Consider the following 13,126-nt stretch of genomic DNA (forward strand, 5'->3'; position numbering starts at 1 on the left):
CCATCGGAAAGATCCGAAAATCTCACGATTGGTTGCTAGACACTTTAGGTGTCCTGCTCGATTCCATCGAAAGGGGTTCAATGCCATCGACGAGCCATCGATGACATCGAAGTGCCATCTAGAAAATCCGAAAAATACATGTTTAGTTGCTGGAACGTTTTGGTGTTTAGTTCGATGATATCGAAGTAACATTAAAGGTGTCATCGAACCATCGCCCAGATTTACGCAGAGTTGCGTAAGTGCGGGATTTGTTTCCTATTTCAATTGTGATTTTCATAGAGGCTATATATATGGGTGTAATCGGGAATATGGGGTATCCAAGAGCTTTCTAACTCATTCTTAGGGTTTTAAGGGCTTGTAAGGGAGATTCGAGGCTTGTTCGAATAGGGCAATCTCTATCTCTTATAATTTTCTACTTTCATAGTGCACTACTGTCGCTTTGTGCCGTGGTTTTTTCCCACAAGGGTTTTTCAACGTTAAATTCGGAGTGTTTGTGATTGGACTTGATTGTACGATTGGAATACTTTGCTTGTTTCATCTCTGTGTGCTTTCGCGCTCCCCCAACAAGTGGTATCAGAGCTTAATGTTGGGGTGCAGATTGAATCTAAAGGTATAATATCAATGGCTTCTAATCGCAAGTTCGATGTTGAGAAATATTCCGAGAAAAATAATTTATACTTTGGAAGGTTAAGATGACCGATCTCCTGGTTCAGCATGGATTGGATGATGCATTCCTTGAAAAGCGACCGGAATCTATGACAGATGATGAATGGAACAAGATGGATAAGAAACCATAACTTCTATCCAATTGTGCTTAATGGATAAGGTCTTCTACAATGTCATGAGAGAGAAAACTGTAGCAAGTACATGGGCGAAATTAAAGGACATCAACGCGAAGAAATCTCTTGAGAATCACTTGTACTTGAAGCTTCAGTTGTTTAATCTGAAGATGGCAGAGGGAGCTGATGTTGAGGCCCACATTAGTAACTTTAACAAGTTAATTTGTAAATTGCTGGATATGGAAGAAATGATTAAAGATGAGGATTAGGCTTGCATTCTGTTGAATTCTCTCTCAGCTTCGTATGAGTCATTCAAGGACTCATTGTGCACCGGTAGATCGACCATTAGCGTTGATACCGTTATTCTAGCCCTTGAAGGAAAGATGATGAGAAAGAAAAGCGGTGACGTGGGCGCCTCTACTGATGCATTGATTACGAGAGGACAAAATTTTGTGCGGGACAATGGATCTTCTCGATCGAGGTCCAAATCCAAGGGCAAGGGCAAAGGAAAGTTGAAGTGATGGAACTGTGGGATGTCTGGGCACATGAAAAAGGATTGTACAAATCCTAAGGCAAGAAAAGAGAACTCAGAGGCTTCTTCCAGAGAGGCCAACATTGCCGAGTCTAATGAAGGTATGAGTGGAAGTGATGTGTTGTCAATATCCATGATCGGACGCTTATACGATGATCATAAGGATGAGTGGATTTTGCATAGTGAGGCATCATATCACATGACTCCTCATCAGAGTTGGTTCACCAACTACAGAGAGCACGATGGTGGCCAGATATTTATGGGCAATCATAATGCCTATGATGTGGTGGGTGTTGGATCGGTGCGCATCAAGATATTTGATGGCATGGAATGTACCTAGATTAAGGTGAGACGCGTTCCTGATATGAGGAAGAGCTTGATATCTCTTGGAGCACTCAAGGCGCTTAGGTGCAACTTCACCAGCTTTGATCGTGTCCTTGAAGTTTTAAAGGGAGCACTCATTGTCATGAAGGCACAGAGGAACAGGAACCTTTACAAGTTGATCGGGAGCACTTAATCAGGTGGAGCTGCAGCGTCTGTAGCGGATTCCACGTCTACACGTATGTGGCATGCACGCTCGGGCCACATGAATGATCGGGGCATGAAGGTACTTTCTGATCGTTGTTTAATTCCAGTTTTTAAAGGTTTTGATTTAAGTATATGTGAGCATTGTATATATGGTAAACATTCAATGTTATCTTTTAAATATGGAAAACATATATGTAATGGTGTTATTGATTATGTGCATTTTGATGTATGGAGGCCGTCGCCCGTGGTTTCTAGTAAAGGGTCGTTACGTTCATTGATGACTATTCCATGAAGGTATAGGTTTATTTTATGAAAAATAAATATAATGTTTTCACTATCTTCAAGCAATGGAACTGTGGAAGGCGATGGTGGAAAAATAGTCAGGGCGAAAGGTGAAGGTACTAAGGACAGATAACGGTGGAGAATTTACATCAGGTGAATTTAATCAATACTGTAAGAATGAAGGGATCGTGAGGTACAACACTGTGCGCCACACACCAGAGCAGAACGGTGTGATCAAACGGATGAATCAGACTCTTTTAGAGAGGGCCCGATGTATGATTAGTAATGCTGGATTGGGCAAGGAATTGTAGACTGAGGCCATAATACAGCTTGTTACTTGATGAATTGGTCCCCTTGTACGGCTATTGATTGCAAAATTTCAGAGAAAGTATGAAGTGGTCAGCAGGTAGACTACTCGGGATTGCGTGTTTGGTTATGAAGCTTACTCTCATATACCGTCAGTTGAAAGAGATAAGCTAGACCAAAGAGCCAAAAAGTATATCTTTGTTGGCTATGATGTGGTGTGAAGGGGTACGAGCTATATGATCGGGCCACATGAAAAATCATCATTAGCCGTGATGTCAAATTCGACGAAGGATCCTTATTCGGTAAGAATGAGCACGAGGAACCAGAAAAGTTAGTTATAAATGTTCGGGCAGACATATGACACTCAGACTGATGCATATACACAGACAGAGGTACAAGAGCAGGTGGAGTAGCCATCTTTGAGAAGGAATCTGCTGTGGGATCGCAGGTTACTGGCAAGATATATGGATGGCTCAAATGTCGCATATGCCCTCATTACAGATGAGGAGGATACATCTACTCTTCAAGAGGCTCTTGATGAGCTTGATGCTAAAAAGTGGAAAGTAGCGATGGGCAATGAGATTGTCTCCTTGTATGAGAACGAGACGTGGGATCTGGTGGAGCTTCCCATTGGCTGTAAAGTAATCAAGTGCAAGTGGATCTTCAAGAAGAAACATAATAGATATAAGGCAAGGTTGGTAACAAATGGATACTCTCGGAGGGAAGGTGTCAACTTCACTAAGATATTCACACCCGTTGTTAAGTATCTATCTGATTCGTGTTGGCGCTGGTTGCCCAATACGATCTCGAGCTAGAGTAGATGGATGTGAAGACTGCCTTCTTGCATGAAGAATTAGAATAACAGATCTACATAAAGCAACCACAAGGTTTCGAAATAAAGGGGGCAGATAACAAGGTTTCCAGGTTGAAGAGGTCGTTGTACGGTCTGAAACAGTCGCCTAGGCAATTCTATAAAAATTTTGATTCTTTCATGATGAGTTAGAAGTTCACCAGGAGTGAATATGATCATTGTGTCTATTACAAGACACTAAGTGATGGGAAGTTCATTATCCTAGTGTTGTATGTTGATGATATGCTGATTGCCAGTCATAGCATGTCTGAGATCGATTTACTGAAAACTTGGCTATTAGGGACTTTTGAGATGAAAGATCTAAGGGCTACAAAGAGGGTTCTCGACATTGATATACACAGAGATAGGAAAAGGAACAGACTTTGGTTATATCTCAGAAGGAATACCTTGAGAAGGTATTGGTGAATATGGGATGGACAGGGCAAAGCCGATCAACGTTCCTTACGCTACTCATTTTAAGCTTTATTTTGAACAGTGTCCTAAAACCGATGAAGAAAAATAGGAGATGTCTAGTGTGCCTTATTTGAGTGTGGTTAGCAGTTTGATGTATGCCATGGTCTGTACGAGATCGGATATTTCACATGCAGTGGGTGTTGTTAGCAGATATATATCTAACCTCGGAAAGCAACACTGGGAGGCAGTTAGTAGGTTTTCTGGATTCCGATTACGCAGGCAATGTGGATACTAGAAGGTCGACTTCCGGTTACTCATTTATGCTAGTGGGTGGATCAATCAGTTGGATGTTGAAGCTTCAGTATGTGGTGGCTCTTTCCATAATTGAAGCTGAGTATGTGGCACTGACGGAGGCATTCAAGGAAGATGTTTGGTTAAGGGGGATGATAAATCAGTTGGGGCTTCAGCAGGAGGCCGTGCCGGTTAATTGTGACAGTGAAAGTGCGATCAATTTGGCTAAAAATTATATTTATCACTCACATACTAAACACATTGATGTTCGTCACCATTTTATCAGATAGGTGCTTGAGGAAGGGAGCGTGACTCTGGAAAAGATTCACACGAGCGTGAATCCGACGGACATTCTCACTAACGTGATTCCCACGGAGAAGTTCAAGTTATGTGCAACTTCTCTAGGCTTGGCGAAGGCGTAAATGGAAGACGGAGTGTGCACGAGAAGCGATGGTGGAGTAATGATGCAAGGCAAAATTAGAGATGGGGAAAAAGGAGTTATGATGATTGGTGATTGAAGACATGGTGGAGATTTTTTTTTGATGTCTTAAATCAATAAATCATTAGGTTTGTCGATGACAACTCGATGCCATCGAGCAGACTTCGATGCCATCGGAAAGATCCGAAAATCTCACGATTGGTTGCTGGACACTTTAGGTGTCCTGCTCTATGCCATCAAAAGGGGTTCGATGCTATCGACAAGCCGTTGATGACATCAAAGTCCCATCTAAGTGCCATCGAGAAAATCTGGAAAATTCATGTTTAGTCGCTAACTCGATGGAATGTTTTGGTGTTTAGTTCGATGACATCGAAGTAACATCGAAGGTGTCATTGAATGATCGCGCAGCGTTACGCAGAATTGCGTTAAGTGCGGGATTTGTTTCCTATTTCGATTATGATTCTTATATATGGGTGTAACCGGGTATAGGGGGTATCCAAGAGCTTTCTAGTTTGTTTCAAGGGCTTGTAAGGGAGATTCGAGGCTTGTTCAAATCAAGGAATCTCTATCTCCTGTAATTTTTTGCTTTCATAGTGTACTACTGTCTCTTTGTGCTGTGGTTTTTTCCCGCAAGGGTTTTTCCACGTTAAATTTGGAGTGTTCGTGATTGGACTTGGTTATAAGATTGGAATACTTTTCTTGATTCATCTCTGTGTGCTTCCGCAGTCCCCCAACAATATAACCATCGTTGGACAATCCTAACCGCATAAAATGTTGTATAGAAATCATTGAATAGACTTTATGACTTTCTTTCACCACTTTTTATGTGGTTGCATCATCTGACCATTTAACTATTGGCACGTGGGTCATTCGTGTTTGTGCCCGATAAGCGAATGGTTTCTATCATTATACACATAATATGACAAGATCTCGGCAGATCACCACCATTTTTGAAATGGTGATGCCTCGTCCTAATTTCTTGTGGCACACATGTACAACTATCTAGCCCATCTAAATTGTTGGGCTCATTGTAGACTGAGCGTGGATTAAAAAACCACACTGATCGGAGCAGTCATGCAATTGGTGGCTATGAAATGGATGGTTAGAAAGCAAAATGGTGATTGTTCCAAATTCTATCGGAAAAGTCAGATGGTTACTTTCATCCACTGAGTGTGATTTTGAGTTATGCTCCATCCAAAATTGGGTTAGAGATTTGGATAGTCTGGATTGCCATACGACTAGGCTATCTAATAAATGGATCTTTACTTACTGAATGTGGGTGATTGCATGATTTTTCTTTAGTGTCCGTTTGTATGCCACTAATTAAAAGGATAGGATTGTCCAAACAAAGTGGATTTTGTACTGCGGCCCATTCGCAATTTGACCTATCAAATGAACGTTTTTGATCTAGTCCATGTATGGCACTATGCACACTTCTACTGTTTGTGCCTTCTAGCCGGAAAAAAAAAAAAAAAAAGAGAGAGAGAAAAAAATGATTGTGTTTGTGCATATATCTATAAAATTATTGAAAGGATAGGATTGTCCAAACAAGTGGATTTTGTACTATGGCCCATTCGCAATTTGACCTATCAAATGAATGTTTTCGATCTAGTCCATTTATGGCACTACACACACTTCTATTGCTTGTGTCTTTTAGCCAAAAAAAGAAAACCAAAAAGAAAAAAAAGAAAAAAAGAGAGATTGTGTTTGCGCATATCTCTATGGAATTATTGAAAGAGGGAATTATCATTCCAATGCGATTACAAAAGTGTACAATGCAGTCAAGCATTTAAATGTCACGCGTTCTTGCTTGTCCTAAAATTTGCAATGCATCTACACATATTTTAATATAAGCTGGTTGTGTTCGGTGTTTTAAATATCAATAGTAATGGCCTATTGGCCGATACTATCAATATCACACGATGCCGATATAGAACATGGGGCCGTGTTGGTCCAAATATCATGATATATCGCAACGTATTAACGATAATTCAATACATTACAATGTATTCATAATATTGCAATTATATATTGCCTGATATCATCAATATGTGTGATATGAATCGATAATATCGCACTTGCGTCAATCTCTTTATAAAATAAGGGAAAATCACCAAAAATCTAAAAAACCTCCTTTTTATGTGTATTGTTTGCTGGGATTACATTGTTAAGGGGATTTCAACAAATCCTTTTCATTTGTTTGGAGAGAATGAGATATGGGTGTAGAAATCAAGATCAGATAGTGTGGTACAGGAAACCCAATTGAGGAGTTTTTGTTAATTTAAACTGTTTTCTATTTTGAATCTAATGGGGACATCACCCCCCCCCCCCCCAAAAAAAAAAAAAAAAGCACGTATACAAGGAGAGTGAGGGCCCTACTGTCGATCTAGCTCGTTGACGATGTCCAGGGAGGGCCTCCTAGTTAGAAGACGGAATTTTGGTTCAAGAGAGTGGGCCCGATAGCCAAGTAAAACCCATCATGGGATCTCATGATCGTGGCCCACTAGTCGGATTGATTTTATATTTTAGGTTTTGATTATTTATGTTATTTAGAATATCATGAACGCTTTAGATTTCTTTGATTAGTTTTTATTTTGGTTTACTTAATCGCCAAGTAATAGGTTGCGCACATGGTGCGAGTTTTGGGGTATAGGGTTTTCCTATAAATAGGCACCCCTTGTAGTTCTTTTGATTCATTGAAATTTAATAAAAAAATTCCTGCAAGTTTTTTTTTTACTCTCTGAGTTTCTGAGTTATGGAAAAATTCAAGTGTGTGCGAAGCCCTCCCCTTTTCGAAGGACTAACTACCGTGGTGCGAAGCCACACTTTTGTGTGGGATGTGGAATTTTTATGTTATTTTTCTGAATTAGTATGATCTAAGCCTAAAATCTTGCTTATCATATTTGAATTTCATGTCCTGCATCAAATTTGGTATCAGAGCTTAGGGTTCTTATAGGGAAATATATTACATGTTCAGGGTTAGTTTGTTTAAGTCCTTCGTGCATCCAGTTTCATCACATATAGCTGTTTAGAAGCCCGTAGTCCCTGATATTAGTTGCTGAAATTTCTGTTAGCAGGGAGTTAGCAATTCACATTGCTGTAACTTTCTGTTATTCCTGTATTTCGCCAACTATGTTTCTGGATTTTAATAACACTGCGTAGTTTCCCTCATATAGAGTCTCATAGCATCATTTAGTCTTATCTAGTTGCATATAGTCATCATAGAAAGTCTTAGGTGGAGTTAGCAGTCGTATGCCCTCACGTACGGGTCGTGGTTGGTTTGCACCCTACACTAAACATGGAACGATTGCAAGAGTCACTAAACAAACTGTCCCGGCAAATCGAGTCTTTGGGTAAGCGCTTGGAACAACATATATACCAACGCTTTGATCAATTTGATGTGCGCATTACCCAACTAAAGGCCTCCGCCGGGACAAACCCCACCATTGGGGTAGATGTTCAATCTCAGACAGGTGGCCAGGAGGATAGACCAATGAATGAAGTTGGCTAAGGAATCAGTCATGGGCATGCACCTATGCACCCACCCCATAAGGGACATCAAGACCATTATTTTGAGTGGTACAACATGTACTGCCTTGTGGCTAGAAAGAGTGCACCAGAGGCTAGTGTAGAGTTACCCATCTTCCCAACCTCTACCTCTCATACCTACTCTTCATGATCTTTCTTTCCAGTCTCTATCTCCCATATCTAACCTTCACACACCCAGAGAGGAAATAGAAGATATCCTGGACCATCAGATAGTTTCAACGTTGGACAGCTAGTTTTAGAAGTACCTGATTAAATGGAAGTCATGCCCAGCTTCAGACAGCACATGGCTCACTGAGGAGGAGTTTCAGAGACTTGATCCTGACATCCTGGAGCGGTTCCGGAGTTTTATTTCGCCAGTGGCGAAATCTTCGCAGCCGGAGAGAATTGATGGGGACATCACGTGTACACACCCCCCCCCCCCCCTTCGACGTACGCAAGGAGAGGGAGGGCCCCACCGTCGATCTGGCTCGTTGATGACGTCCAAGGAGGGCTTCCTACTTAGAAGACGGAGTTTTGGTTCAAGAGAGTGGGCCCGATAGCCAAGTAAAGCCCATCATGGGTTCTCATGATCATGGTCCACTAGTCGGATTGATTTCATATTTTAGGTTTTGATTATTTATATTATTTAGAATATCATGAACGCTTTAGATTTCTTTGATTAGTTTTTATTTTGGTTTACTTAATCGGCAAGTAATAGGTTGCACACATGGCGCGAGTTTTGGGGTATAGGGTTTTCCTATAAATAGGCATCCCTTGTAGTTCTTTTAATTCATTGAAGTTTAATAAAAAAAAAAAATTCCTGCAAGTTTTCTTTTCTCTGATTTTCTGAGTTGTGGTAAAATTCCAGTGGGTGCGAAGCCCTCCCTTTTCGAAGGGCTAACTACCGTGGTGCGAAGCCACATCTATCCCCATCCACCCCTACCCTATTCCATCCATATCTCTCACTTTCTACAATCATCCTTGCTTCGAATCCACAAGTTTTTGCAGCCGTTCTTCTTCCTACAGCCAGTTTCCAGAATCTAACCCTGCAGGAGAGCCGAAACTTCAACGGAGCACGGTGCATAGACCGTATGTCGGATCGCCACGAAACTTGAAGGTTTTGAAGACCCCCCCTGGCCGACCAGAGCCAAGGAGTCCATTTTTGAAATCGGGCCCCGCTCGCACGTGCGGCCAAGCTCGTGCGCACGTATACCTGGCCCTGCCGCTGTCCACACGCGTGGACTTTCTTCGGTTCAGGTTTTCTCCATATTTTTCCTCTTTTCATACTTATTTTCATAAACCCTAACCCTAGATTGCATTATCCTTAATTTAGTTGCCCATTTTCTCACCTTAGGATTCCTTGAGTTGAAATTGGTGAATCCCTTGGATTAGGGACTGATTGCTGTGCATGTGTGGATGAATATTACTTATCTTTGAGTATCGTTTGGTTCATAATTTTTATTGATCCAGCCCTAACATGTGTAGGCCTGGACCCGCATAGATTCCCCTTAATTAAATGTTTGGACTTTCATATGGGATATGAAATTTGTGTAATTGTTTATGAACTAACGTGATCTTAAACCTGAAATCTTGCACATCATATTTGAATTTCATGTCCTGCATCAGAATCTATGATACGAAGTTAGTAATCTATGATTTTGCATACTTTATCATGGATTTTAAACTCCATTTTTTGAGAAAAATGGGTGAATTTGGGAAATTTTCAAAATTTTCCCAATTTCACACATTTGACTTGGAATTAGAGCGTGAAAAAAATCATGTGAGAGTGCTTGGACGTTGATCTATAGATTGACAAAACTTTTCAGAATTTTTGAAAAAAAATATTTTTAATTAAAAAATATCAAAAAAATAATTAAAAACATATATTCTTTAAAAATTACATTGACCAGATGTTATTTGTTCCAAATATTTATGTATTTATAAGTGTATGCCAAACAATATTTTTGTATTTGTAAGTGTATGCCAAACTAGTGTTTTGAATAGCACCCATAGCGTAGCGGTAGCGCTCGTAGCATAGTGTAGCTATGATGCTACGTAGTGTTAGCAAATAGTGTAAATCCCCTATAGTGTACACTACAGGGGTCGTAGCGTATGTAGGGTGTGCGTAGCAGATGTAGCGTACGCTACGCCTTTTTCTTCTTCTAAATAAATGGTAATTATATTTTGTATTTTTTGGAAGGTCATTATATTTTGTATTTTGTACTTAATACTCTCAACCTATGGGATTTGAATTTCTTTTCCTACTTGTGACTTGTGGTTTAAATTAGACATTATTAATTATAGTTTGCTTAAGAAGTTGTTGATGTGATAATAATTTGATAAATGATAATTAATAACTTGTTTGAACATGCTTATACTTGAAAAATAGAATGATCTTTTAGGCATATTATATATATATATATATATATATATATATTTCCTTTACTATTTATTATATATTTTTTTCTATTTTTAAATTAAAAATTAGAAGTATCATGTAGCTTATGCTACACATTCCAGAGGGTTGAACACTACGCAACACTCTATCACTATTTAAAACACTAATGTTGATCTTAATATCAACAACGCTCATCTGTTTATTTTCAAAAAGAAATTTATTTTTTTAATTATAAAAAATAATTTTTTATATATATATATATATATATATATATATATATATATATATATATATATATATATATATTCTCAATAAATGCACTGTACATTGGAAGATAGATTTAGTGCAACTAATCAATACATTGAATGTGCTAATAAATTATATGAATTATAGATGTATTAGTGAATTTTATATTTGTTATTTTAATTTTAATTTTAAAAATTATGAAAAGTTGCGAAAATATTTGAAATCATATTATTTGTTATTCCTAGTACTTTTTTGCCTAATAATATTTGAGATAATATTATTTGAGATGGTTGTGTTTTCATATGAACTGCTTTTGAATATAATTGCATCACTTCTATCAAACAACACATAATTTAGGACTATATTCAAAGGAAATTTATTATGCGTATTCATTTTTTGTGATCTTTTGAGTTCTAAGTGTGTAAAAATGTTTTTTTTATATAAATTTTTATTTTTATTTTTAAAGTTTCATTGAAAAATTCAACCAATTTCCCAATGTTTCTCAAAAATAGCGATACAGCATGCAATACATGCAATACGGATATGTTTCTGCATCACAAGGGTGTGTGATACATGCATCAATACCAATATTTAAATCACTAGATATAACCATTATCATGAACATCTTATTTACATGCATGTATACAAATTCTACACGAACAGAAGCTCACAGCTGCTGATGGGCATGGTTTACATGGAAAATGTTGTATTTCTTGTTTTCCTAATAATTCTAGCTGGTATTTTTCAGACATGGACGAAGATGTCAATCTTGAATACGGCAGGCTCATACAAATTCAGCAGTGACCGGACAATTCATGAATATGCAAAGGATATATGGAAAATTGAACCTGTCAATTTACCATGAAGAGGAGAATGATAAATGAGGCAGACCCATCTTCCACTGTGTGCTTATGATGAAGGTAGTCTTTCCCCTCATTGAAATTTGTACTTGGAATTATTTTCCAAATGTTGGTGTTGGGGTTTGCCTTATAAGGGATATATGTTCAGGACAATAAATGTTGGATTGTAGACCCTACTCATGCCCATTTAGTCAAGGTAGCTTTGCCATTTGGACCTTTCTACACTGGTTCTGATGTGCTTGATGACAGAGGACCATCGGGGAAGAGGATGACCACTGTCAGCTGAAGATTAGTGGTTGTTTGGAGCCTCAAAAGAAGAGGGATGTTGCTCCACAGAACTAAGAAATCCCATTGAGTTTTGTATTTGAATTTGTGGTTATCTCAGGGTGCCTTTGGTTGGTCATCTAAACTAAATTGCAATTTCATTTCAGGAGGCTGGTTACCCTACAATCGCTGTAGAATAAGCTTATTCAAAAACACTTTTCATGTTAGGCTGCCATAGTTTTTTAATGGTATCCAACCTATCCAGGGTTGCCCCACCATGAAAGTCAGACACTCCAAAACTCAGGCCTATCCAACTGTCATATGCACCACCATGTGAATTTTGGAGGGTGCTTGTTGATTCTTTTCTATGGCACGTTTTGCCAGATGATTGGATAGGCCTGATTTATAGCACTTTTCCATCTTGGTGGGTCTCGTTTTATATGCGAGCTGGATGGCAGACATACAACACAGTGGATCCCCACACAGGTTGGTGAATGACTTTAGCACCTAGACACCATGCAGGTGAATAACGATTACACACAAGTGAATAATGTTGCATGATGAGATTATTCTACAACTTTGTGGCTACTTTCATATAGATGTTGTTGGAGATAACAGAAATGGTACCAGTATCGATTCAGCTCATTTGACAATCAAAACTTTATCCCTGATTTTTTTTTTTTCTTCCTCCCTCCATTTCAAGTTGGACTTGATACCATAGCAATCTATTTTGGGCTAATCTCTTGTCATGGAGTATGCAGTGAGTCAGATTCGATAAATTTTAAGGTCAATAGCTTGAGTACTCATGTGTTTTTATTTATTTATTTATAAATTAGGATGGCCCAACAATGAGAGTGGAACACGGTTTTTTGGAATAAAATGCACCCTTTGACAGCGGGTATCATAGTTCTTAAACAACTCAGCACAAAACTCGGTCGAGTAAGCTCGACTTGGCAAGATTTTGAACTGAGTCATGGTTAAACTCAGTCGTAAGCCTGACTCGGCTTTGACTCAGTGTGGCTCATGAAATCAACTTGCTGACTCAGTCGGCTCAGCTTGACTTGACTCAACATGCTTCGAAGCGAGTCACTCGCTTGCCAACGAGTTCTGAGAAGTAAGAAGTTGGTTCAAACCTGAAGACCTCATGTAGGAGCAACACTAACCAACATGGGAGGCAGCTTAAATTTGCTTTTCTTTCCATTATTTTATACTTTACCAACATATAACTATTTAAAATAGTTATAAATAATATTAATTTAATTATTAATATTGGGTTGAGTCAAGTAAAGACTCTTTCAAGTCATCTAGTCAACCTAACCCAGCTAGACGTTGAGTCAACTCAAATCAAGTTTTCGAGAACTATTGTGGGTATTGCTCATGGTTGCCTGAATTGCAGTCAGACGAATTTG

The 13,126-nt window shown here is 38.8% G+C and overlaps 1 protein-coding gene across 1 annotated transcript in view; it reads left to right on the forward strand.

The window, feature by feature from the left end:
* LOC131229045 (alpha-1,4 glucan phosphorylase L isozyme, chloroplastic/amyloplastic) overlaps window positions 1-11,837 on the forward strand; it is a 92,255-nt gene extending 80,418 nt beyond the window's left edge. Inside the window, exon 15 of the mRNA XM_058224906.1 lies at window positions 11,342-11,837. Within this exon, the coding sequence (XP_058080889.1) occupies window positions 11,342-11,458 (117 nt within the window). The 3' untranslated portion in view covers window positions 11,459-11,837. The remainder of the gene's footprint in view (window positions 1-11,341) is intronic.
* Window positions 11,838-13,126: the final 1,289 nt, after the last annotated feature.

The sequence above is a fragment of the Magnolia sinica genome, chromosome 16, assembly GCF_029962835.1.
Source record: "Magnolia sinica isolate HGM2019 chromosome 16, MsV1, whole genome shotgun sequence".
Lineage (NCBI taxonomy): Eukaryota > Viridiplantae > Streptophyta > Magnoliopsida > Magnoliales > Magnoliaceae > Magnolia > Magnolia sinica.